This window comes from Heptranchias perlo, chromosome 22 (assembly GCF_035084215.1).
Source record: "Heptranchias perlo isolate sHepPer1 chromosome 22, sHepPer1.hap1, whole genome shotgun sequence".
In the NCBI taxonomy this organism is placed as follows: domain Eukaryota; kingdom Metazoa; phylum Chordata; class Chondrichthyes; order Hexanchiformes; family Hexanchidae; genus Heptranchias; species Heptranchias perlo.
The window spans coordinates 9,771,976-9,798,535 of record NC_090346.1 but is presented as its reverse complement, the minus strand read 5'-3'; the positions used below and the strand labels follow the sequence as shown (position 1 = coordinate 9,798,535).

Here is a 26,560-nt window from a genome sequence, read left to right as displayed (position 1 = left end):
TCCAGAATTGACTGCACTGCCATGCCCCTTTCTCCCACCCCCAACCCCCCAGAAAAAGTAAAATAAAGGGCCTTAAAAAAATGATGCTACTGCTACGACTAAATTTCCGTCAGTTCAGCAGCAACAATGGGGCCAAATGAATTCACTCCACTGTTGAACTAGCCTGGCCGCTTCAATCATCTGGATCCCTTTCTGTGACAAGTCACTCGACATTGTCTATCCAGCGCTTCCTTGGTCTTCCTCGGCTTCTTGTTCCATGTACTTCTGTGTGCAGGGCCATGAAATGTTTCCTTTCTTGAAACATTCCCCAAACCATAACAGTCGTTGTTTCTTGGATCTTCTGAATAAATGTTGTTTCTTGTCCAAGCCATGTTCCTACTATACCATTCTGGATTCTTTGCATCCTGGATACTCCCAGTATTTCTCTCAACTAACTCATCTCCGCTGTCATAGTTTTCAGGGGCGGACTGGTTCCCCTGAAAGGGTGCAGGATTCTTCAGGATTTTCACAGAAAAAGGGGGCACCGATAATACGGCATTATGGAACCATGCACAGGGGCTTTCGAGAAATCTCCCCCATTTCCCATATAGCCCGTCCGCCCCGGATTGTAAGGAAAAACTAATAGTTGGTGCTAGTTTCACAATGTTATCAATTCTAGGGTTTCAAGTTGACTCTTGGCAGAGTGGCTACTGAAAACAAAATCATTTGCTTGAGGAAATTTATTTATAGGCAGTCTGCTGATAAGTTTCGCCATGACTGGCCTCGTCTGACAGCACCAGACATACAAATAGATCGTATCAGTCCTCAGGGATGACCATGTACACAAGGGAGTTAATGTCACCATTTTTTCACACACTGTTTTAGTAACAAATTAGTCACGTCCACACAAACTAGGCAAACATTTGGATAAGACATGAAGACAGGCTTGAGTAGCCTACTCAAAGACACATCTACTTTTTTTCCTCTTTCAGTTGCTAAGGATACAGCACAACAGGATGAACTAACCACAGCCATACAGGAGGAGTGCTTAACTTTGCATAAGACTTATTTGATTCGCTGCTCTCCGATGCCATGGATGCTCGCTGGATCTCAGTTGCACAGCAGGTGGCGTTTAGTTTGGTCTAGAAACCTTCAGTTACGCCCAATCTCTGCACAGTCCTCGGGGGCTCAGATTAATACACAGACTGGTGTTTCGCAAGGAGATAAGGAAACAGCTCCATCAGTTTCATTGCCGATCTTTCCTTGGGTGGATAACTACAATCTAGAGGCTGAACTAACAGGTACTATTGCAAAACTGGGCTGCTCTGCAATCGGGACGTGCAGGAGAACCCCATTGCTGCAGTGATTTCGCTCACTGATGTTTGTGGAATGTGTGCTAAGAAACAATAGACAATACTGTGACAGTAGTTAGTGTTTTGAAGTGTGCTTATTGTTCTTTTTTTTTTTAAGCACAGTACTTTAGGTAAATATGCACCAGCCGATGTTAATCAAGACCAAATGTTAATCGGGCTTTGTTAAGGAATTTGTAGATCTTTCTCTCTACCCACCCCACCACCTTTGTGGTGGGGGAGATTTCTTTCAGTCACTAAATGTGCGGTGCTCACATTTTCTAATCACTCCGCAACCTTGGATCGATTGCAGGTAGAGTGCATGGACGTTAAATCAGAGGTAGCACAGCGGCGATAGTGAATGCCACCCAAAAAGGTTCGTTTTCTTTTCATTAATAAGGGGTAGGTAGCATTACCGGGTGCTTTGGTCCTTACAAATGAAAGGCAAATTCCAAAAAAAATAATAACGCATTTGTAAGCGGGCAGCATACCTGACAAAACCCAGCCTACACCCTTGCTCGCCACCAACGTATGCAGGGTGTGAGGCTGAGGTAATCAAGTATTCAAGGCTCGTATCCAACAATAACAAAAAAAAAGCATTGTTCAATTACTGTTATTTTGAAGCTACTGGACCCAGCAGAAATTAATCTGGAAATTAAACAATAGCTTGGACCACGTTAAGTGTTTCGTGTGCTGAAGGGAATTTCAGCACCAAAATATAAAAAAGTCACATAACATTGGCAGTACTGTGGCGCTCACACTGCTGCTCAATGCCACGGAATGGGGTGGGGCACAGGCTTGAGTCCTGCTCCATCCACTTCCTGATCTGAACGACGTCAAAACTGGGGCACCTCTGCACCAGGGAGAAGTGGGCGAAGAAGAGAAAGAATACAAAAGAGGAGAGTCAATCTGGGTGGTCACTGATGTCTCCCAGCGACCAGCTATAGGAAAAAGAACGAAAGAACTTGCATTTATATAGCGCCTATCACGATCTCAGGATGTCCCAAAGCACTTTACAGCCAATGAAGTACTTTTGAAGTGTGGTCACTGTTGTAATGTAGAAAGCATCGACAATGGCCTAGGAACAGATCACATACCCACCTTCACAGCTGAGTAAGTGTCTGGCCAGGGTGAAACAAGGAAGGGGACAAAATGACTAATTTGTCGGCATGTGTTCTGGATACATCGGAGGACTTCAGTGTTATTGGTTATACTGCCTCACTTAAGGGTTGCCATCCCTCCAGGATTGTCCTGGAGTCTTCAGGAATTGGAGATTAATCTCCCAGACACTGATGCAGGCAACCTGGAGGGAGGGGAGGAGGGGTCATTGCGGCATTGAGCAAAAAAATTGTGTTTTTTCATTTTCTTTGAAAACTTTCGTTTATTAGTTATAGAAATATCGGTAATGGGGAAAAAAAACTGTAAATCAGTCAAGAAACCATCAAATCTTGTAACTAAGAGTCTGTTCGCTTTCCAATTGGTGTGGGTAGGCGTTGCGTCACGAGGAAGGGCGCGTTGGGTGGCCACTGGCAGGAGCGTGGGGGTGAGACGGTTGGAGCAGTGGGTCATGTGATAAAACCTCCTCGAATACGTCCAACTAGAGTGGGCAACCCAACCCCTCTTCCAGGCATATGGTTTAAGCCTGAATGGAAGAACTCTGAGGTAGCTACAGAAAATAACATGCACAAGAACAGCATTTGAACTGAGCGGGAGATACAAGCCAAGAAGCCAGTCTACCTGTAGAATCTTAGCATGCTTTGCTCTTGTAGGTATTAACAATTGCCTGGGAAAGCATGACCAATGTAACACAATCTTCCAATTTTAGGAGTTTGAGCTACATTGTAAATTTACAAACCCTATTAGAACCTCGCAATGTGTTACAGCCTTGTAATACAACAACAAGTGAATAATTGTCTAGATTAGGCGAGGAAAAAAAAACATGACAGACCCTGACTCAATACAGGGTTGCCAACCCTCCAGGATTGACCTGGAGTCCCCTGGAATTAAGATTAATCTCCTGGACACTGCTGTGAGCAAAAACCCAGGAGAAAAATCATTGGGGCGTTAAACTTTCGTTTATTAGTTATATAAAACCTGGCGATGGGAAAAACAGGCTGTTTGACTGGACCGGGCGGTTGGAGATGGGAGGTCATGTGATCAAACCTCAAGGAATACGTCAAACCAGAGTTGGCAACCCTAATCATCCATGACAAAATATTCAAATGGATGGTGACAATTTTCAGTGATCAATGTTGCCTTTTGCCTACTGGCTTCACAAAGCACAAACCAACAGAAACATTCCTTATTCTAGAAATCCATTTAGTAGTGTTAGAACGACACCAATATTGACTAATTTTCAGGTTATAATATATGTTTGTCGCTGAGCTACAGGCAATATTTAGATATATTTATAAATACCCCCACGCACCTGCCACTGGCCACCCAATGCGTCCTTCCTCGTGACGCAATGTCTACCCACACAAAATTGGGTATACAAAACCACCACAAACTCCATTCCCTAGTCACCGACTCCATCCCTCTCCCTGGCCACAGTCTGAGGTTGAACCAGACCGTTCGCATTCTTGGCGTCCTATTTGTCCCGGAGTTGATCTTCCTACCACATATCCTCTCCACCAAGATCGCCTACTTCCACCTCCGTAACATCACCAGTCTACCTCAGCTCATCTGCCGCTGAAATCCTCACCACGCCATTGTTACCTCTAGACTTGACTATTCCAATGCTCTCCTGGCAGGCCTCCCACCAGGCCTCCGTAAACTTGAGCTCATCCAAAACACTGTTGCCCGTATCCTAACTCGCAACAAGTCCCGTTCGCCCATCACCCCCTGTGCTCGCTGACCTACATTGGCTCCCGGTCTGGCAACACCTCGATTTAAAAATTCTCATCCTTGTTTTCAAATCCCTCCATGGCCTCGCCCCTCCCTATCGCTGTAACCTCCTCCCAACCTCATCCAATTCTGATCTTTTGCACATCCCCGATTTCCTTCACTCCACCATCGGCCTTCAGCTGCCTCGGCCCTAAACTCTGGAATTCCCTCCCTAAACCTCTCCGCCTCGCTCTCTCCTCCTTTAAATCGGTCCTTAAAACCTGCCTCACCTGTCTTAGTATCTCCTTATGTGGCTCAGTGTCAAATTTTGTTTGATAATGTTCCTGTGAAGTGTCTTGGGGCGTTTTACTACGTTAAAGGCGCTATATAAATGCACGCTGTTGTTGTAGTAGTAGTAGATCGGATGGCAGAATTAAAATTCAGTGAGACAGATGAGGAAAACTTAATGTCAAAATGTCCCAGAAGAATTTGCTCACAGCACTGAATTGTTCTATAAAGTAGAAACCCCGATTTACCGTGTAATCCTTCATGCGCCATGAAAATATCTTTCAACAAAACAAAGACTGACGTACAATAAAATTCCAGGGCTTTTTCCTGCTCTTTTGATATGCCTAATTAAGGAAGGTTCATGGTGCACTGTACTTCTAGCATTCAGTATCAGAATATTGATTTTCATTGCTAAAACAAAACAAAACAGTTGTGGGCATCGGTAGCTGTTGAGTCTATTTAACAGATAAAATTCAGATAGGTGATCAATAAATTTGAGGATTTATTAAATCACAAAAGAAAACAGGTCTTCTTACTTATGCACAAACAAATTGGGGGAGGCTGCACACAAAGGCAACTTATTTCAATTCAATCTAATTTGCTTCTTGCAACTGAATTTCTCAGAAGAAATTGTGATGATTCAGTCCGGAGGTTTTGCAGACAATGAATGAATCCCTGGTTGTGGTGACATTATCGCTGCAGTGTCAAAAGAAAAGCGGGGGGGGGGGGGCATTTGGATGACATCACAAATGGAGAGTCAAAAGCTGCAAGGGTTCCATTTCTACCTGAAGCCGCCCACCCTATCCATTTGCACAAAAAGGGCATTAATACTTGCGATGCAATTAATTGCACGGTTATTGTGAAATGCACTCTGCAGCAGTTTGCTAGGAAATTCCAGAACAACGGTAAAACATAACGAACCTGACAGGCAGGTAAAGACCAGATGGTCCATCCAGCTTGCCCCACACCATGATGGCTGGACAATCATGACTCAACACTTCTTCCCACTCTCTCTCTTCCACCCTTCTCCCTTCTCCCTCCTCTTCCTCTTCCTCTTCCTCCTCCTCCTCCTCCTCCTCCTCCTCCTCCTCCTCCCTCCCCCCCCCCCCACCAGCCATGTAATCTCCTAGGACAGGCAAAATAAAAGAAAACCCATAAGGGAAAAAATACTCTGGGAAATTCCTCTCCGACTCCCTCAGGCGATCGAAACCAGTCCAGGAGATGACATGGACCAAGTGCTTTCTGTAAAAAAAAACAGGAACCTAAACAAAAGCAAAATACCGTGGATGCTGGAAATCTGAAATAAGAACAGAAAATGCTGGAAAACACTCAACAGGTCAGGTGGCATCTGTGGAGAGAGGAACAGAGTTAACGCTTCAGGTCGATGACCTTTCATCAGAACTTTAGGGGCATCAACCTGAAACGTTAACTCTCTTTCTCTCTCCATAGATGCTGCCTGACCTGCTGAGCAAATGGGAAGCGGTTTGCCTTGTTTCTGTTTGCAGGGTTTTAACAATGAAGTAGTACCTTGTGTCTGTAATGCTCGATAATAATCAGCTTCTGCTGTACTCTTTACTCATGCTCACTTCAGGGGTGATGTCAGGAAGCACTTCTTCACACAAAGGATAGTGGAAATCTGGAACTCTCTCCCCCAAAAAGCTGTTGAGGCTGGGGGTCAACTGAAAATTTCAAAACTGAGATTGATAAGAGTTTTGTTAGGCAGGGGTATTAAGGATTATGGAACCAAGGCAGGAAGATGGAGATAAGATACAGATCAGCCATGATCTAGTTGAATGGCAGAACAGGCTCGAGGGGCTGAATGGCCTACTCCTGTTCCTACTAACGTCCCTAGTGCAATTCCCAACAGACTAGCTAATCTCAGCCTTGGTGGCGGGAGAGTGGGCACAATTCACTTCAGAGCCCCTGGGCTATTGTGGGTGGTGGGCAGGGGTGGAGGGAACTCACTATTTAGGTTAACACATGGATAATGACCACTTGGGTGAGGTCCCAGAGGACTACTGGTTCCTGCAGGACTGTATCCTCCAGAACAAGGGGGCAAAAGATAATTCTGCTGAAACTGAATGGAGGAGTGAATTCGTATGGCTCAATGCCACACTGGGCGATGTATTTCCAGCTAACTGATCAGGGGACGACAACAACAGACAACAACTGCATTATGTAGTGTATTTAATGCATTAAAATGTCCCAAGGTGCTTCACAAGAACGTAATCAAACAAAATTTGACACCGACCCACATAAGGAGACATTAAGACAGGTGATCAAAAGCTTGATCAAAGAGGTAGGTTTTAAGGAGAGTCTTAAAGGAGGAGAGAGTAGAGGGGTTTAGGGAGGGAATTCCAGATCTTAGGGCCTAGGCAGCTGATGGCACGGCAATGAAAATGGGGAATGAGCAAGAGGCCAAAATTGGAGGTGCGCCGAGATCTTGGAGGGTTGAAGGGCTGGAGGAGGTTACAGAGATAAGGAGGGGCGAGGCCATGGAGGGATTTGAAAACAAGGAGGAAAATTTTAAAATTGAGGCGTTGCCGGATCGGGAGCCAATGTAGGTCAGCAAGCACTGGGATGATGGGTGAACGGGACTTGGTGCGAGTTAGGATACGGGCAGCAGAGGTTTGGAAACCCCCCTGAGCTTTAGCAAGAATTTAAGAGAAAGGTGAGCGTGGGAGTACAGCAGGAGCTGATTATTACCGAGCATTACAGAGATACTAGATTCTGCTTGCTTTAATGTTAAACCTACGTAAAGAGAAACAAGGCGAACAGGCTCCCATTTACTGCTGTTCTAGAGAATTTCCTAGCAATCAGCTGCAATCAGTGCAGGTACACTTGTCTTGTATTTTGTAATTGGTTTTGTCTACATGGAAAATTGCAATAATCTGTTTAGCTGAACCCAGCCAAATGACACTATGGTACTGGAATTTAACACATTTATAAAATCGGAATCCTTCATAAATGGTATAAACATCCTTCTGCAACACAGTGGGAAGCTTGTAACCACATCATCATCAACAAGAAACCAGAACAAAACAGTTTTTTGAAAATCCACCATGTCAAACAGAATACTACTTGAAGTATATTACCTCTCGCTTTAGATTCCTGAATTTTGTATCTTGTTCACTGAGGGGGGTCAGTGTTTTATCAGAGCAGTTGTGTGTTCATCCAGCGATGCTCACCAAGTACACTGATCAGAAACAATGGCCCGTCGTTGAATTTTTTACATTTCCTAAATGCCACTTCAGTAGCAGCCATTCATTTCTTTAAGCAGTGCTGATCGAGGGGAGATATTCCTGCTGCTCTACATAGAATTTACAGCACAGAAACAGGCCACTCGGTCCAACTCATCAATGCTCCACATGAGCCTCCTCCCACCCCTCTTCATCTACTCCTATCAGCATAACCTTTTATTCCTTCCCCCCTCATGTGTTTAAATGCACTGATTCCATTCGCCTCAACTACTCCTCGCTTGCACCAATGAAATTAATTTTAAAATCGATTAAGTATCACATTTTTGGGGGGTTGGGAGGAGGGGGATTTGGAAGAGTCACGCTGCTCTGAGACATTTGTAAAGTTTATAACCATGGCATTCATTCCAAAATTAACAAAATTGTGCCCATTGGGGCAGAGGTTGTGGGGAAGCCAGTTGAAGGTAAGCCTTGATTTCAGCTCCATTAGCACGTGAAGAAGAAGAACTTGCGTTTATATAGCGCCTTTCACAACCTCAGGACGTCCCAAAGCCAATGAAGCACTTTTGCATTAGTCACAGTTGTAATGTAGGAAATGTGGCAGCCAATTTGCAGACAGCAAGCTCCCACAAACAGCAATATAATAATGATCAGATAATGTTTTTTTTTAAAAAGTGATGTTGGTTGAGGAATTGGCCAGGACACGGGGAGAACTCCCCTGTTCTTCTTCAAAAGAGTGCCGTGGGTGGGCCTGGGTTTAGTGTCTCAACCCAAAGACTGCACCCTCAGACAATACTGCACTCCCTCAGTACTAGCACTGGGAGTGTTGGCATAGATGTTGTGCTCCAGTCTCTGAATAGAGTGCTCTCCCACTGGGTCGTCACACGGTTACCAGGCTGTCAGCTTCTATCATTTCAATTTTTCCTTTTTTTGGGATAGGGAGGTTTAACATGTGTGGACAGTGCATGGCTGCACATTCACTCAAGGGTGCAAACTATTCCCCATGGTATTTGAAAAGATTAAATTAAGAATTTAGGACACTAAATAACACAATCATTATTGCACAGCAATATCATAGTGAGTCAAACATCACTAAGGAATAATATACAGCAGCCTCTGCACACGTGTATGTATATGTGACAAGTGAGAGCCGGTTAAGGCTTGCTGCGATGTTCCTCACTGTCAAATAGCTTGCCACTATTCATTCAGGAGGCTCCCACATGAATAATTGCTGAAAGCTACAGATAAAATTGTAGCAACATTGTCATTCTACATTAATATTTATTCTTCAGAAAACCTTCAATGTTGGGGCCAACAGTGGTACATAGCACAGAGCAGAGGACACAGTTTCAGCCTGCGTTGTAAGTTCCAGGTCTCAGCCGCACTGGTTCAGAGGTGCCGCATGTCTCTCACTTTTGGTCGGAGAAGAAAATGTGAATGAGATATTGCCAGCAGACCTCTTCTGTATGCCTCTCAGCTCCAGGCGGAGATAGGCACTGGCCTGAGAGAATGGCATCTGATTTGCCTTTCACTGTAGAAACTCACAGTTTAGTAAGAACCCGAGGAGGGAGTCTCTTCACTGGACATAACATTTTATTTATCCCAATGTTGTTTGCGGGACCTTGCTATGCGCAAATTGGCTGCCGCGTTTACCTGCATGACAACAGTGACTACGCTTCAAAAGTAATTCTTTGTTTGTAAAGTGCTTTGGGGCGTCCTGAGGATGTGAAAGCATTATATATAGAATTACACTGAATGTACAGTACGGAAAAGGCCACCTGGCCCAACAGGTCCATGAATGTGTTTACATTCCACAGAAACCTCCTCCCACTCTACTTCATCTAAGCCTATCCTTCTATTTCTTTCTCCCTACTTATCCAGCTTCCCCTTGACTACCCCATGTGGGAGCAAGTTCCACATTCTAACCATTCCCTGGGTAAAGAAGTTTCTCTTGAATTCCTTATTGGATTTATTAGTGATTATATTGTATTTATGGCCTCTAATTTTGGATTCCCCCACAAGTGGAAACATCTTCTCTACATCTACCCTACGAAACCCCCTTCATAATTTTAAAGGCCTCGATCAGGTCACCTCTCAGCCTTCTCATTTCTAGAGAAAAGAGCCCCAGAACTGTTCAGCCTTTCCTGACAGTTAGAATCTCGAATTCTGGTATCATCTTTATAAATCTTTTTTACACCTTCTCCAGTGCCTCTATATCCTTTTTCTAATATGGAGACGAGAACACATGCACCGTACTCAAGTGTGTTCTAACCAACGTTCTATATAAGTTTAGCATAACTTCTCTGCTTTTCAATGTCATTCTTCTGGAAATGAACCCCAGTGCTTTGTTTGCATTTTTACGGCCTTGTTAACTGCATTGCTACTTTTAAGGATTTGTGAAACTGTACCCTGAAGTCTGAACGTTTTTACTTCCTCGAATGTAATGTGTTTTGCTGTGACCAATGTACTAGTATTTATAGATCTTTGATGTTCATGTACAGTGGAAATGTGCACGATACACGTTATGGGTTTTGAGTCAGCATCTGATGCCTCCTGAACATTTTGTCATTAGGAAAGAAAATCCAATAAACTGTTGGGATAACAAGATAATCGGCTGCCTTTTCAACGCCCACTTCACACGACCATCTCAGCAGCTTTGTAGAAAGTCTCCTGAAGGATTTACTATTAACACTAATATTAGCACTACCCCAGGACATGGATGTGTGGGATGGGAGGAGGTGTAGAATTGTCTTTTGGAGACTGACTTGTTTATCACTGAAGCTGATAGTTTGCTTTAAAACATGTAATGAATTAGGCCACACTTCTACAGACAGCAATTTTTTTTTTTAAAAAGTCCTGAATTATTTAGATTTAATAGTGAAGTTAAATCTCCTTTTCTTGCTCATTTAAGGTGAGCGAGCACTGGAAGCAGATACCGGAGCAGCGGCACCACTCCCGTTTTGTGTCGTGTCAGTAGGACTCAGCCGGAGTGACACTGGTACTGCTACAACTGACATTAATGGCCCTGGGTTGCAGGGGAGCTATGGTCGGGGTGGGGCAGGGAGGTATAATTGACCCCCGTGGAAATAAACGGAGTCTCTTTCTGAAATTGCTGTCCCTTTGTAGAATCAGATTCGGGAAATGGATGGCACAAGATGATAAAGCATTGTCCTGTTCTTTCGGCTCAGTGGCTCAGATTGGCTTAAGCTGATGGAATGAATGTGTCTCTCTGCTATTTGCTACAAAATGAAGTGAGTTGGGGAATGGTTCAAACTAGGAAGACTCAAACTAGTCTCTAGTGGATGTGAGCCTACAGTACAAACATCCCTTGCCAGCAAGATGATCCTCAGACTATTAGGCTGAAATATAATATTGGTGCAGAATCAAATGAGATTTACAACAGTTTAATTACATCTGCCCTATGAGTACTCCATGCTGATTGGGTACCTAAAGTGTAAAAGTGTTTTATTTCCCCTGCACTAACATGCTTCAACTTGATAGAAACATAAGAATTCACCAGAGAGAATATAATTGTTTAATAAAATCATTACAATTTGTATTGGACCGAGATTATAAACAGAAAAGGCACCATAAAAAGTTGTTAAAAATAGCAATCTGATATTTTTCAGAGCAGGCTCGTGTTGATTTGATGTACTGTACGGCAGTTTACACAGCAGTAAAGAATTTAATGAAAATCAGGTGTAGACTGACCCAGATTAGCTCCCCAGTAACTCAGAAGTATAGTCTGAGCTATGCACACTGAAAAGATTACAGGTCTGATCTGAGTTAAGGCAACGGTGCTACAATTGACCAGAGTGCTCCATGAAGAGTGAAATTGCATTAATATAGCACCTTTCACAACCATAGGACGTCCCAAAGCGTTTCACAGACAACAAAGTACTTTTTGAAGTGTAGTCACTATTGTAATTTAGGAACACGTCAGCCAATTTGCTCCCAGACAAACAACAATGTGATAATAACCAGATAATCTGCTTTGGTGATGTTGGTTGAGGGGTAAATTTTGGCCAGAAAAAACGGGGAGAACTTCCCTGCTCTTCTTCGAAACAGTGTCATGGGATCTTTTACATCCACCTGAGAGGACAGAACATCACAAAGACGGCACCTCAGACAATGCCGCACTCCCTCAGTACTGCACTGGAGTGTCAGCCTGATTTTTGTGCTCAAGTCTCTGGAGTGGACTTGAACCAACAACCTTCTGACTCAGAGGTGATAGCGCTACCAACTGAGCCACGGCTGACACCTGTGGTTGGAGGGGAAGGGCATTAGGAGGAAACAGCCAAGGTGCCTGCTCCTGATGGCCATACAGCTCTCCTGCTGGGGGTTCATGTGTGCAAATAGGCTGCAGCTAAGTTGCAATGTTCTGCATAGTTGCCCGCTCGGTGACAATCACCATCACTGCTCACACGTGAATGATGGACACTTAGGAGGTACCCCCATGCCCCCCGCCTTGTGCCCAGTGTGGAACTGTACTCCAATAGAGAGGAATGGGATGAGGGTGGGAGAAAATTGAAGAATACATTTTTTTTTGAAGAACACTAAGATCAAAGAGATTCTATCCCAATACCATAATGTAAACAAACAGGCACAAAAATAATCTTGAGCCAAATCATACAAAAACAGGTTACACAACAACAACAACTTGCATTTATTTTGGCACCTTTAACGTAGTAAAACGTCCCAAGGCGCTTCGCGGGGTGTTATTAGTTAAACTTTGACACCGAGCCACATAAGGAGGCATTAGGGCAGGTGACCAAAAGCTTGATCAGAGGTAGGTTTTAAGGAGCATCTTAAAAGGAGGAGAGAGAGGTAGAGAGGCAGAGAGGTTTAGGGATGGAATTCAGAGCTTAGATCCTAGGTAGCTGAAGGATGGGCCGCCAATGGAGGAGCAAAGGAAATCGGGGATGCGCAAGAGGCCAGAATTGGAGGAACGCAGAGTTCTTGGAGGGTTATAGGAGGTTACAAAGATAGGGAGGGGCAAGGCCATGGAGGGCCAACAAAAAAATTTGCATTTGTAGGACTGGAAGTCAAGTCAGCACTTTACATTTAAATGGAGTGCAGTGTATTTACAAATATCATATTTCTCCACTAGTAATTTTCATCTTCCAAGGCTCCAAAGATTCTTATCCAACTGAGAGATCAACTAAACCAGCTATATTTGCTTGACTTCTGACCCCAATCCACCGCCATTGCTAAACCAACAGGGAACTTCAAACGTGGCCAACTTCCACCTCCAAGTGAAATGCTCCAACTGCCAAGGTCCAGTCTCTCTTCTACATTACATACTGACTGACTCTAGGAAAAGAACTAATAGAGCTGAATGATGTCAGCCAGGCTGCTGTATTTTTCCACCAGGCTGCTGGATTTCATCACAATGTTTACAGCAGACAAAATATATGTGCCGTTGTAGCCCATCTCCGTTCTAGTACTGTATGAGTGAGCACCGAGCCTGCACTGCGAAGAAGATGCCTCATTGGTTCAAATTATGAAACTGCAGGCCACCTGTACAGAAAAGAGACAGTCAACTGGTGTATAGGCACGGTGTCCCTCCTCCTCATGAATAAAAAGAAGCCACACAATCCAGGTCCACGGTGTCAGCCTCGTGGCTCAGTGGGTAGCACTCTCGCCTCGGAGTCAGAAGATTGTGGGTTCAAGTCCCACTTCAGACACTTGAGCACAGAATCTAGGCTGACACTTCAGTGCAGTACTGACGGAGTGCCGCACTGTTGGAGGTGCCGTCTTTCGGATGAGACATTAAACAGAGGTCTGTCCTCTCAGGTGGAGGTAAAAGAACCCACGGCACTATTTCGAAGAAGAGCAGGGGAGTTCTCCTCGGTGTCAAAGCGCTTTGGGATAAATACTAGTTCTTTCTTTCTTTAGCAGCTGTCTGTCCCACCTATTTATTTCAAAAATAAAAAATCTCTTGAAACCAAGGTAAATTACAATTTTGACATGCAACAGATTTCATTAAAGCAACCAAGACAAAGGTTTCACAGTCGCAGGAAAACAAATACACGAAGCTTCAAATTATTAATGATTAATTTTGAAAGCAATCTGCTTCGATTTGAGGGAACGTGTTATACAAGGCAGCTAACATTATACGACTACACAGCGTAATTTAGAACATCATAATGGAGCGAAAACTCCCTTTTGTTTCAACTCGTGAACGATGGTGGGAGTATCAAATTGTGCCGGAAAAAAATAGTTTACATCGAAGTGTAAAACAAGGGATCTGACTTCATCTTCTCAAATACAGGTGGTTTTTCTTATATATAAATATGTCTAAATTCATAAACTGTTTAGTGAAACAAGACACTCGTGTTTTTGCAACAAAAAGATTTACTTTTTGCACAGTGGTTCCTTCTCCTTCAAACACAATCCCGGACAAGAGGATGGACGGAAAAACAGGCCAGCGATGCCCATATCCAGAGAATGAATTTTTTTTTAAAATCCCCATCCAACCATCCTGAGGGACCCAGTGCAGTGTCACATTCATACAGAATGTATTCATCAAATTCAGCACAACATGCATCAGGCAATATTACCAACTTTTTGCTTTAAGTAAACGGAGTATTGATATCACTGTCAGCCAATGAGTTGGAGGTGGGGCAGGACTTAACACAAATTGATTATTTCTCCAGCAAAATGGAGCGAGTAGAGGATAGTTACATAATACAAGTTGATATTTCTCCAGCAACATGCAGTGAGTGGAGGTCAGTTACATAATACAAATTCTGTGCAAAAAATCAATCCCAGTCACTTACAGCAGTGCGGTCTCCAGGCGTGAATGACGAGGTCATTACTCAATCATCTCCATTCTGGCCCAGGACTTGTGGTGTCACTGTCTGCAGCCCCACTTCTCTTTTCATTAGAGCAGAGGTTAAGAGGAGATCATCCGATGGGGGTCTTCAAAATTATACGGAGTTTTGATACGGTAAACCAACCGTAAACAAATGGAGGGCATCAGTTTAAGATCACCAAAAAGAACAACGTTAGAGGTAGTGAGAATTTTTTAGAGCATGGATTTGAAACAGAAACAGTGGTGGTAGCAGAATCCTTGATAACTTTTAAAAGGGAAGTGGATAAATATTTTGATATGAAAAATTTGAAAGAGGAAAAGAGCAGTGGAATGTAGCTAAGTGAATAGCTCTTAAAATTTAGTAACATATCAACTGAATATTAATGTCATCTTGATCATAGAATCATGCAGCACAGGAGGCCATTCGGGCCATTGTGCCTGTGCCGACTCTTTCAAAGAGCTATCCAATTAGTCCCACTCCCCTGCTCTTTCCCCACAGCCCAACATATTTTTCCTTTTCAAGTATATATCCAATTGCCATTTGAAAGTTACTGCTGAATCTGCTTCCACCACCCTTTCAGGCAGTGCATTCCAGAACGAAGACTGAACTGAAGTACGTACGAACATACAAATTAAGAGCAGGAATAGGCCATTCGGCCCCTCGAGCCTGCTCTGCCATTTGATAAGATCATGGCTGATCTAATTGTGACCTCAACTCCACTTTCCCGTCTACCTACTATAACCTTTGACTCCCTTGTTGATCAGGAATCTATCTAACTCAGCCTTAAAAATATTCAATGACCCTGTCTCCACCGCTCTCTGGGGAAGGGAGTTCTACAGACTTACGACGCTCGGAGAAAAAATTTCTCCTCATCTCCGTCTTAAACGGGAGACCCCTTATTTTTAAACTGTTTCCCCTTGTGGGAGAGACTAGAACTAGGGGCAACATCCTCTCAACATCTACCCCTTCTAGTCCCCTCACGATCTTATATGTTTCAATAAGATCACCTCTCATTCTTCTAAACTCCGATGTATACGGGCCCAAATTGTCCAACCTTTCCCCATAAAATAACGCCCTCATCCCAGGAATCAGTCGAGTGAACCTTCTCTGAACCACCTCTAAAGCAATTATGTCCTTTCTTAAATAAGATAATCAAAACTGCACACAGTATTCTAGATGTGGTCTCACCAATGCCCTGCAGCAAAACATCACTACTTTTATATTCCATTCCCCTTGCAATAAATGACAACATTCCATTTGCCTTCCTAATCACTTGCAGTACCTGCATACTAACTTTTTGTGATTCATGTCCTAGGACACCCAGATCCCTCTGTACCTCAGAGTTCTGCAATCTCTTTCCATTTAAATAATTTACTGCTTTTCTATTCCTCCTGCCAAAGTGGACAAGTTCACATTTTCCCACATTATACTCCATTTGCCAAATTTTTGCCCACTCACTCAACCTATCTATATCTCTTCACAACTTACTTTCCGACCTACCTTTGTGTCATCAGCAAATTTAGCAACCATACATTCGGTCCCTTCATCCAAGTCATTGATATAGATTGTAAATAGTTGAGGCCCCAGCACTGATCCCTGTGGCACTCCACTCGTTACATCTTGACAACCTGAAAATGACCCATTTATGCCTACTCTCTGTTTCCTGTTAGCTAATTAATCCTTTATCCATGCTAATATCTTACCTCCTACACCATGAGCTCTTATTTTGTGTAGTAGCCTTTGATGTGGCACCTTGTCAAATGCCTTCTGGAAATCCAAGTACATCACATCCACAGGATTCCCTTTATCCACATTAATTTATTAGTTCTTTGAGGAAGTAGAAAGCAGTCAAACACGATTTCCCTTTCACAAAGCCGTGTTGACTCTGCCTGATTGCATTGAGATTTTCTAAGTGCCCTGCTATAACCTCCTTAATAATAGATTCTAGCATTTTCCCTATGACAGATGTTAAGCTAACTGGCCTGTAGTTTCCTGCTTTCTGTCTCCCTCCTTTCTTGAATAGAGGAGTTACATTCGCTATTTTCCAATCTGATGGGACCCTTCCAGAATCTAGGGAATTTTGGAAAATTAATATCTCTGCAGCCACTTCTTTTAAGACCTTAGGATGAAGTCTGTCAGGACCTGGGGACTTGTCAGCTTTTATTCTAATATTTTTTTCAGAACCCTTTCCCTGGTGATTGTAAATGTTTTAAGTTCCTCCCTCCCTTTCACCTCTTGATTCAAAATTATTTCTGGCATGTTATTTGTATCCTCTACAATGAAGACAGATGCAAAATATCTGTTCAATTCATCCGCCATTTCCTTATTCTCCATTATTAATTCCCCAGACTCACTCTCTAGAGGACCAGTGCTCACTTTACTTACTCTTTTCCTTTTTAAATACCTGTAGAAACTCTTACTATCTGTTTTTATATTTCTGGCTAGCTTTCTCTCATACTCTAATTTCTCCCTCATTATTCTTTTAGTCATTCTTTGCTGCTTTTTATATTCTGTTCAATCTTCTGACCTGCCACTAATCTTCGTGAAATTGTATGCTTTTTCTTTCATTTTGATACTATCTTTAACTTCCTTAGTTAGCCACGGATGGTAAGTCCTTCCCGTAGAGTCTTTCCTTCTCACTGGAATGTATCTTTGCTGAGTGTTATGAAATATCTCATTAAATGTCTGCCACTGCATCTCTACTGACATATCCCTTAACCTAATTTCCCAGTTCGCTTTAGCCAGCTGTCTTCGTGCCCTCATAATTTCCCTTATTTAAGTTTAAAACACTAGTCATAGACTTACTCTTCTCTCCCTCAAACTGAATGCAAAAGTCAATCATATTGTGATCACTGTTACCTAGAGGCGCCTTTACATTGAGGTCATTAATTAATCCTGTCTCATTACACATTACCAGATCTACAATAGCCTGCTCTCTGGATGGCACTAGAATGTGCTGCCCTAAGAAAGTGTCCCGAAAGCACTCTATGAACTCATCTTCCAGGCTACCTTTGCCAATCAGATTCTTCCAATCCATATGTAGATCAAAATCACCCATGATTATCGCTGTTCCTTTTTCACAAGCCCCCATTATTTCTTCCTATATACCCTGTCCTACAGTGTAGTTACTGTTAGGGGGCCTATAAACTACTCCCACAAGTGACTTCTTGCCTTTACTATTTCTTATCTCTACCCAAACTGATTCCACATCTTGGTCTTTAGAACTAAGGTCATTTCTCTCCATTATACTCATGTCATCCTTAATTAACAGAGCTACCCCTCCACCTTTTCCTAGCTTCCTGTCCTTCCGAAATGTCAAGTACCCTTGAATATTCAGGTTCCAGCCTTTGTCATCTTGCAGCCATGTCTCTGTAATGGCTATCAGATCGTACATATTTATTTCTATTTGAGCTGTCAATTCATCCATTTTGTTACGAATGCTACGCGCACTCAGATACAAAGCCTTTAGTGCTGTCTTTTTACTATTTTTGCAACCTCTGGCCTTATCTGCTGGCACATTCTTAAGTTTGCATGCTCTGTCCCTTCCTGCCACTCTCTGATTATCATTTCCCTTATTGCTACCTTGCTCCCTTGCCTTGTCGTCTTTCTTTAATTTATCACATCTTCCCTTACTTGATCCCTCACCCCCACTATTTAGTTTAAAGCCCTCTCTTCCACCCTAGTTATACGATTCGCCAGAAGGGCCCCAGCACGGTTCAGATGAAGGCCATCTCAACGGTACAGCTCCCACTTTCCCCAGTACTGGTGCCAGTGCCCCATGAATCGAAACCCATTTCTCCCACACCTATCTTTCAGCCACGAATTTAACTCTCTAATCTTCTCTACCACCCTATGCCAATTTGTTCATGGCTCAGGTAATAATCCAGAGATCCTCCCCCTCCCACTGCAAGTTCCTCTCCAGCCCAGAGCAGATGTCCCGAACCCTGGCATTGGTCAAGCAACACAGCCTTCTGGGCACTCATTATTGGCTGCAGAGAACTGTGTCTATCCCCTTGACTAGACTGTCCCCTACTACCACTACATTCCTACTAACTCCCCCCACTTGAATGGCTTCCTGTACCATGGTCAGTTTGTTCATCCACCCTGCAGCCCCTGCTTTCGTCCATACCTCAAAAACCTGTTGGACAATTGCAGACGTGTTTGCCCTGGATCACAGACATCAAGGAGCTTCCACATTCTGCAGTCGGTACACATCACCTGCCTTGCCATCTTTATTATGTGTTAATTAATTAATTATTTTTCTTAATTAAATTTATAAACGCCACTACTCCCAATAAGCTTTACAACTGCTAGTAAACCTTCTACTGCTACTAAAACCTTACAATTACTAAGTTACACTTGTTTTGAAAGTTAAAACGAGTCAATTACTCACCAACCACTTACGTGTTTCCCCGTGACGTCACGCTTGGTTTTCTCGCAGAATGTGGTGGGTGGGTTCTGACTGGCACCGACTGAACTCCCGCTCTCTCCGCACTGTTTATATCCCCGCTCTGGTCTCACTCTCTCCCACCGCTCACCGACTGAACTCCCGCTCTCTCCGGACTGTTTATATCCCCGCTCTGGTCTCACTCTTTCCCACCGCTCACCGACTGAACTCCCGCTCTCTCCGGACTGTTTATATCCCCGCTCTGGTCTCACTCTTTCCCACCGCTCACCGACTGAACTCCGGCTTTCTCCGCACTGTTTATATCCCCGCTCTGGTCTCGCTCTTTCCCACCGCTCACCGACTGAACTCCCGCTTTCTCCGCACTGTTCGTATCCCCGCTCTGGTCTCACTCTCTCCCCACCGCTCACCGACTGAACTCCCGCTTTCTCCGCACTGTTCGTATCCCCGCTCTGGTCTCACTCTCTCCCCACCGCTCACCGACTGAACTCCCGCTCTCTCCGCACTGTTCGTATCCCCGCTCTGGTCTCGCTCTTTCCCACCGCTCACCGACTGAACTCCCGCTTTCTCCGCACTGTTCGTATCCCCGCTCTGGTCTCACTCTCTCCCCACCGCTCACCGACTGAACTCCCGCTCTCTCCGCACTGTTCGTATCCCCGCTCTGGTCTCACTCTCTCCCACCGCTCACCGACTGAACTCCCGCTCTCTCCGCACTGTTCGTATCCCCGCTCTGGTCTCGCTCTTTCCCACCGCTCACCGACTGAACTCCCGCTTTCTCCGCACTGTTCGTATCCCCGCTCTGGTCTCACTCTCTCCCCACCGCTCACCGACTGAACTCCCGCTCTCTCCGCACTGTTCGTATCCCCGCTCTGGTCTCACTCTCTCCCACCGCTCACCGACTGAACTCCCGCTCTCTCCGCACTGTTTATATCCCCGCTCTGGTCTCGCTCTTTCCCACCGCTCACCGACTGAACTCCCGCTTTCTCCGCACTGTTCGTATCCCCGCTCTGGTCTCACTCTCTCCCACCGCTCACCGACTGAACTCCCGCTCTCTCCGCACTGTTTATATCCCCGCTCTGGTCTCGCTCTTTCCCACCGCTCACCGACTGAACTCCCGCTTTCTCCGCACTGTTCGTATCCCCGCTCTGGTCTCACTCTCTCCCACCGCTCACCGACTGAACTCCCGCTCTCTCCGCACTGTTTATATCCCCGCTCTGGTCTCACTCTTTCCCACCGCTCACCGACTGAACTCCCGCTCTCTCCGCACTGTTCGTATCCCCGCTCTGGTCTCACTCTTTCCCACCGCTCACTGACTGAACTCCCGCTCTCTCCGCACTGTTCGTATCCCCGCTCTGGTCTCGCTCTTTCCCACCGCTCACTGACTGAACTCAGTGAAATTTAAATGTTAATAAAACAATCAATTCTTATGTGCTGGGGGTGGGAGGGTGGGTAGAGCAATCTTAAACAGGATATGAATTTCACAAGTCCTGGATTTTAGCAAAAAATTTTTTTTTAATTCTACTGTCTGCACGAGACCAGATGATGATAGATATTTTGTTTAAAAGGTGTTGTACAAATGATTTATCAAATCACAGTTAACAAGATATTGACAGTTAAATGCTACATTTAAAACTACCAGCACCCTTGCTTTGAGGTGGATGGTTGTGAGTCCATGTCCACCCCAGGGCCGGAGTACATAATCTAGGCTGACATGTTAAACCTTGGTCCTGGAGTACATAATCTAGGCTGACATGTTAAACCTTGGTCCTGGAGTACATAATCTAGGCTGACATGTTAAACCTTGGTCCTGGAGTACATAATCTAGGCTGACATGTTAAACCTTGGTCCTGGAGTACATAATCTAGGCTGACATGTTAAACCTTGGTCCTGTCTGGTGGTTCAGCTGGACGCAAACGATCCCATGTCACTATTCAAAGTCGTGGAGGGCGTCCTCTCAGTGTCCTGTCAAGATTCGTCCCTTGACCAAAAACTGGTTTAAAAAAACACACCGAGATCTCAATTGCTGTTTGCAGGATGTTGGTGTGCGCAAATTGCCTGCCTTGTTTGACTACTTCACAGTGACAGCTCTTCAAAAAGAGAATAATTCATCGGTTGGAAAGAACTTTGAGCTATTGAGGAAGTGATAAGGCACGTTCTCCTTAAATACATACATGGTTAAAAAAAAGTAGTAAATTTCAGACAACTTGCATTTATATAGCGTCTTTAATGTAGTAAAACGTCCCAAGGCTCTTCACAGGAGCGTAATAAGACAAAAATTTACACTGAGCCAAAGATGGGAGACATTAGGACAGGTGACCAAAAGCTTGGTCAAAGAGTTAGGTTTTGAGAAGCGTCTTCGAGGAATCAGAGGTGGAGAGGCGGAGAGGTTTAGGGAGGAAATTCCAGAGCTTGGGGCCTAGACAACTCAAGGCACAGCCGCCAATGTTGGGGCGAAGGAAATCGGGGATGCACAAGAGGCCAGAATTGGAGGAACGCAGAGTTCTCGGAGGGTTGTAGGGCTGGAGTGGGTGACAGAGATAGGGAGGGTCAAGGCCATGGAAGAACTGTAAAACCATGACTGCATTACTCATGCAAAATTTAAGCGTTTCACACAATGGAATTAGATATGTAAGCCCTTACTGGTGACTCTTTGTAAAGTTGATAAATTAAAACTTCTGCACCAAAAATAACTAAGGAGTGAAACGTGTGATAAAGCAATAATTTAGATTGCTTTAGATTTAGATGGGAATATGTCCCTTGACTTTCCTAACACATTAATGTTAGCCAGAAAAAAAACTTTTAAATAAACACTTAGATGCAAGTTGAGATCCGTGCTAATTTTAAACCCTCAAAATACATTTTAAAAAGTGAGTCTTTTTCCAAAATAATTTCTCACGAGGAACAATTTTGTATAATTTGCCGTTTTCAGTTAGATTGACACAAAGGAAGACAACAATTAAGCAGTTTTTTTCCCAAAAAGCGCTAAATAATTTGGTTGTTGTCAATATCTATCTGTGCTGTGTAATCCTGAGGAAATTCTACCCCACCCCAGGCCACACGCAACTGTCTTAACTGCACAGGAAATCCTCCAGTTTTTCAGACTCACTTGTCAAATTCTCCAGTCGACACACTCCATGTGAATTCCTGCAACAAATCCTTCATGACCTTCTTGAATCCAGAATCCATGCACGCTTTCACAAGTGATGCAATTACCATGTGCTAGCGCTGCATTTTTTAAAAAAAGATAACTCTCATATTCTGCACTTTATTTGCATTTGTTGTGCTGAACATTCCACTGCTTACGAAGCAGGAAGTTTAGACGTGTTTTTAAGATAGTCAGTTTTTTTTTTAAAAAAGCTATAAAGTGCTGCTTATCATCAGTCGTGTTGTCATAACTTTGTGCGATATTTGTTCAAGAAGGCAGCTCACCACCACCTTCTCAAGGGCAATTAGGGATGGGCAATAAATGCTGGCCTCATCAGCGATGCCCAATCCCATGAACGAATAAAAAAAATATTGATAGCCCTGTATCAAAAAAAAATCAACCGTCACATTAGAGTCGAAATTTACCAGAGATGGCATTATAATGGAGAACTCTAACAAAGATGTCACTTCTATCATGCAATGTCTGAAAGAAATAAAATGCTCGTTTCTAATGGAGTCGAACAGACGGGAAATCTAGGAAATAACTTTTCTCAATGTAAAGCACGGTATGAATAATGCAGTGCAGCATTAGATGATGACAGGCGGCTAAAGATAATCTATCTCTCAGCACATTGAACAATATCACAAGAGTATTCAGGGTATTAATTAGCTTTCTGAAATCTGGAATTTTCTTTTAAACTAATTTTCAGCTCTGTATTAAAATTCTCCTTCAGTACTAAAAAGGGGTAATTAGCACAAATGACAGATGCAAACATAATTGTGGTACATTGACGGTTACAAACACAGCATTAGTGCTAAATTATTGTGTATGCAAAGAGATTACTCCACAGCCTAAGTGCTAAACAGAAAAAGCTACCCTCCATCAAACTGACATTTACAGTAAACATTGATTACCTTCCCCCCACAACAGTTGCTAGCTATACCCGTTTACTACGAATTATATGGCAGCGGTCCTTTCTTATTCGATTAACCTTGGAGGTATTTCATTATTAGGTTAAGACTTCGCTTGAGATTGTTTTGTTATACACATCACGGCGCCTACATTTTGTTTCTCGTGAAAGTACAGCACATAAAAGGTACGTCGTCATTCGTACAGTTTGCTAATACAATTGGACAGAATGTTTTTACCAAGTGTCTGGATGAATGCCCCATCTTCAATTAATTAGAATAGGTTTTCAACTGCAAATTGAAGTGTTTTCTTTAAATAGGGAATTGTCCTATTTGTGTACTGGATTTGTTGATCCATATTCACTTTTCTCTCTTTCCCCCCCCACCTCCCCCCCATTCCATTCCATTCCATTAACTGCAGGATGCTCACTTGGATTCTATAATTGGATTTTATAGCCAGTTAACGACTGACGGCCAATTCAATGTGAGAGGGGGAAAGTTTCAACAGCTTTTCTCAGAAAGTCACCAGAGACCATCGCGCATGCCTAACCAAAACACTACTGCCCGGTGTCGGGACTTTTCGGCTTGGCACCCCAAGAGCTTGGCCTTGACTTCTAAGAACTGCGATTAGCAGCCGAGGTGGGCAGAGAAACAAAAACCACACGTACAAGCACAGAGAGCTTTCCACCACTAAAGTCTCAATCTTCAACAGCATGCATCAACAAACTGGCATACGCACCTGAACGAAGGCCAGCGAGATAAATTTTGAATCGGACATGAGCAACACGACATTTATCGACCAGAATCACAATGCAACTGCAGGGACCAAGTTTGCGTCCCATTGGATTCTCCAGACAGCAAACAAAGCACGCTATTATAAAGAATGGCAGATTCATTTTTGAAACATTTGGACTAATTGAATGAATGCATCAATACAGACCAATGTAAATACTTAAAACACCGCTGTCAAAGCACTATTTATAAATTTAAAAACTGCCTTTGATTATGGAAGCTCACCTAGCATCACAAATATTACTATTTTCTAATGACACTGAATTAAATGAAACAAGCTCCTGTAATGAAACCTTATACTGTGGCTATGCCACCGAAAACCAAAGGGATGGCCAGTTTTATAATATCAGCCTCTTTCTATCCTGCTTATATACAGTTCTTCTATTTCCCATAGGCTTCATTGGGAATGGGTTGATCCTGGTTGTGAACTTGAACCATCACAAGAAAATGACCATCCCAGACCTCTATTTTGTAAACCTTGCAGTAGCTGATCTCATCCTCGTAGCAGATTCCCTCATTGAGGTCTTCAACCTCAATGATAAGTACTACGACATAGCCATTCTGTGCACTTTCATGTCTCTCTTCCTGCAGATCAACATGTACAGCAGCATCTTCTTTCTAACATGGATGAGCTTTGACCGGTACCTTGCCCTGGCACAATCTATGAAGTCCAGCACACTCCGAACTCTGCAACATGCAAAATGGAGCTGTGGCCTGATCTGGTTTACAGCCATCCTGGCTGCAATAATGCCCTTTGCCGTGGTACAGGCCCACCACACGGGGGAAGTTCACTTTTGCTTTGCAGATGTTACAGAGATCCAATGGTTGGAAGTCACTCTTGGATTTGTCGTCCCGTTCTTCATCATTGGACTCTGCTACTCGCTGATAGTACGGATTCTCATGAAAGCACAAAAGCATAATCGCATTTGGCAGAGGCGTCAGAAGGCCCTCCGCATGATTGTTGTGGTTGTTCTGGTTTTCTTCATCTGTTGGTTACCTGAAAATGTGTTCATCAGCTATCAGCTCCTACAAGGCACAAAGGATCCATCTGTTTCCGTCAAGGAATCACTGGGGAAATATTATCCACTCACACGTCACATTGTTAACCTGGCTGCTTTTTCTAACAGTTGTCTGAATCCCATTATATACAGCTTCCTTGGGGAGACCTTCCGAGACAAGCTCCGCCTGTACATGAAAAGGAAGGCAAGCGTATCCGCAGTTTATCGGCTTTGCAACAACACTTTGAACTGGAACATTCCTGTAACTGCACAGGAATCTTTTGCATAGCAGATTAAATCTCTATAAGTGTAGGCAATTGAGAAGAGGCCCAACTTGCGATTGACCTTCTTTGGTTATGATCCGCAATTCGGCCAGTTGGTTAAAAGCAATGTTTCCAGAATTGTCAACTTCAAAGTGGGTTGACCTAAGCACAATAATGGGACTCAACTCCAGAATGACCACCTTCCTCCATTAGCAATCAAACAAGTTTGGGACGTAAATGACAGCAATCTCTGGCTACACCAGTCGTGCTCATCATGCTGTTCACTTATATGGAAACTATCAATCAGCACTTATTTGGTGACTTATTTGAGGCTTGTAGTTTAAGGCACAATAATATTTAATAAAGATATTAAAGTCCATAAAATAAATCCTCACCCAAATAGGAAGAAAAATAAAAAGGGTGCAGGACTCCAAAATTTTAGTCAATTCTAAATGTTTTGTAAAATAATTCTACCTTCATTTAGAAGCACACATTTCAGTTCAATTATGAAGACATAAATTAAGGTTGGCCATATGTGTTTAGCTTCCTACAAGTTTCTAATTTGCTGACTGGGGACCACAGTTTGGTATAGAAAAGGCTGGAGGCAAGTGATAAATCAATTGCCTTATCAATTAGTCATGTAAATGTGACCAAGGTGAGATGCTCCAACTTGACAGCAGCCTGCAGGCACACAAATGGCAACATATCACATCAAAATAAACCAGAAAAGCAGAAGCGGAGGACATGGATGGAAACTAGTGAAGAAAAAAAATGGAAATTACTGAAAAGAAAATTTATAACAAATATCAGGGAGAAATGCATTACTCAGAATTAAATTTTTAGAGTAACCTCCCAGGCAGGGTAGAGGCAAAGACAATCGGGTTGCTCAAAATACAGTTGGTTGTTGTGATGAGAGAAGGAAGGAAGGTAAGAAAGAGAAAAAAGGAAAGAAAGAAAGGAGAAAAGACTTGCATTTATTTAGCGCCTTTCACAACCTCAGGATGTCCCAGAGTGCTTTACAGCCAATGAAATACTTTTGATGTGTAGTCACTGTTGTAATGTAGGAAATGCCACAGCCAATTTGCACACAGCAAGCTCCTACAAACAGCAATGTGATAATGACCAGATAATCTGTTTTAGTGATGTTAGTTGAGGGTTCATTATTGGCCAGGACACCGGGGAGAACTTTGAATAATGCCATGAGATCTTTTACGCCCATCTGAAAGGGCAGACAGGGACTCGGTTTAATGTCTCACCTGAAAGACGGCACCGCCAACAGTGCAGCACTCCCTCAGTACTGCACTGGACTTTCAGCCTGGATTACGTGCTCAAGTCTCTGGAGTGGGACTTGAATCCACGACCTTTTGACTAAGAGGTGAGAATGCTACACACTAAGCCATGGCTGACACCTTTAGCTCCTATGTACAACTTGCAATGGCTGTGGGGACACTATAGTTTGAACAGGTAACGGGAGGCAAAATATTACGTGTAGGGATTGTTGCTCAATAGAATGTTGAGCAAAACTGAAATGAGATGTCATGCAGTTTACATTGCAAAATTGTTATTTAAAAAAATAAAGTTTGTACTGATAC

The 26,560-nt window shown here is 43.4% G+C and overlaps 2 protein-coding genes across 3 annotated transcripts in view; one reads left to right on the top strand and one right to left on the bottom strand.

Moving 5' to 3' along the window:
- Positions 1–26,560, bottom strand: part of LOC137340468 (uncharacterized protein C7orf50-like) — a 283,224-nt gene that overhangs the window by 211,135 nt on the left and 45,529 nt on the right. The window lies entirely within an intron of this gene.
- LOC137340465 (G-protein coupled estrogen receptor 1-like) lies at positions 965–26,560 on the top strand. 2 transcript variants are annotated; one of them, XM_068002911.1, is made up of 2 exons: positions 965–1,280; positions 23,337–26,560. In XM_068002911.1, exon 2 carries the CDS (start codon positions 23,921–23,923, stop codon positions 24,992–24,994), a length of 1,074 nt encoding a protein of 357 aa, XP_067859012.1. In that variant the 5' UTR covers positions 965–1,280; positions 23,337–23,920; the 3' UTR covers positions 24,995–26,560. The 2 variants fall into 2 exon arrangements, with proteins under 2 accessions (XP_067859012.1, XP_067859013.1); XM_068002912.1 differs by lacking the exon at positions 965–1,280 and adding an exon at positions 13,849–13,913.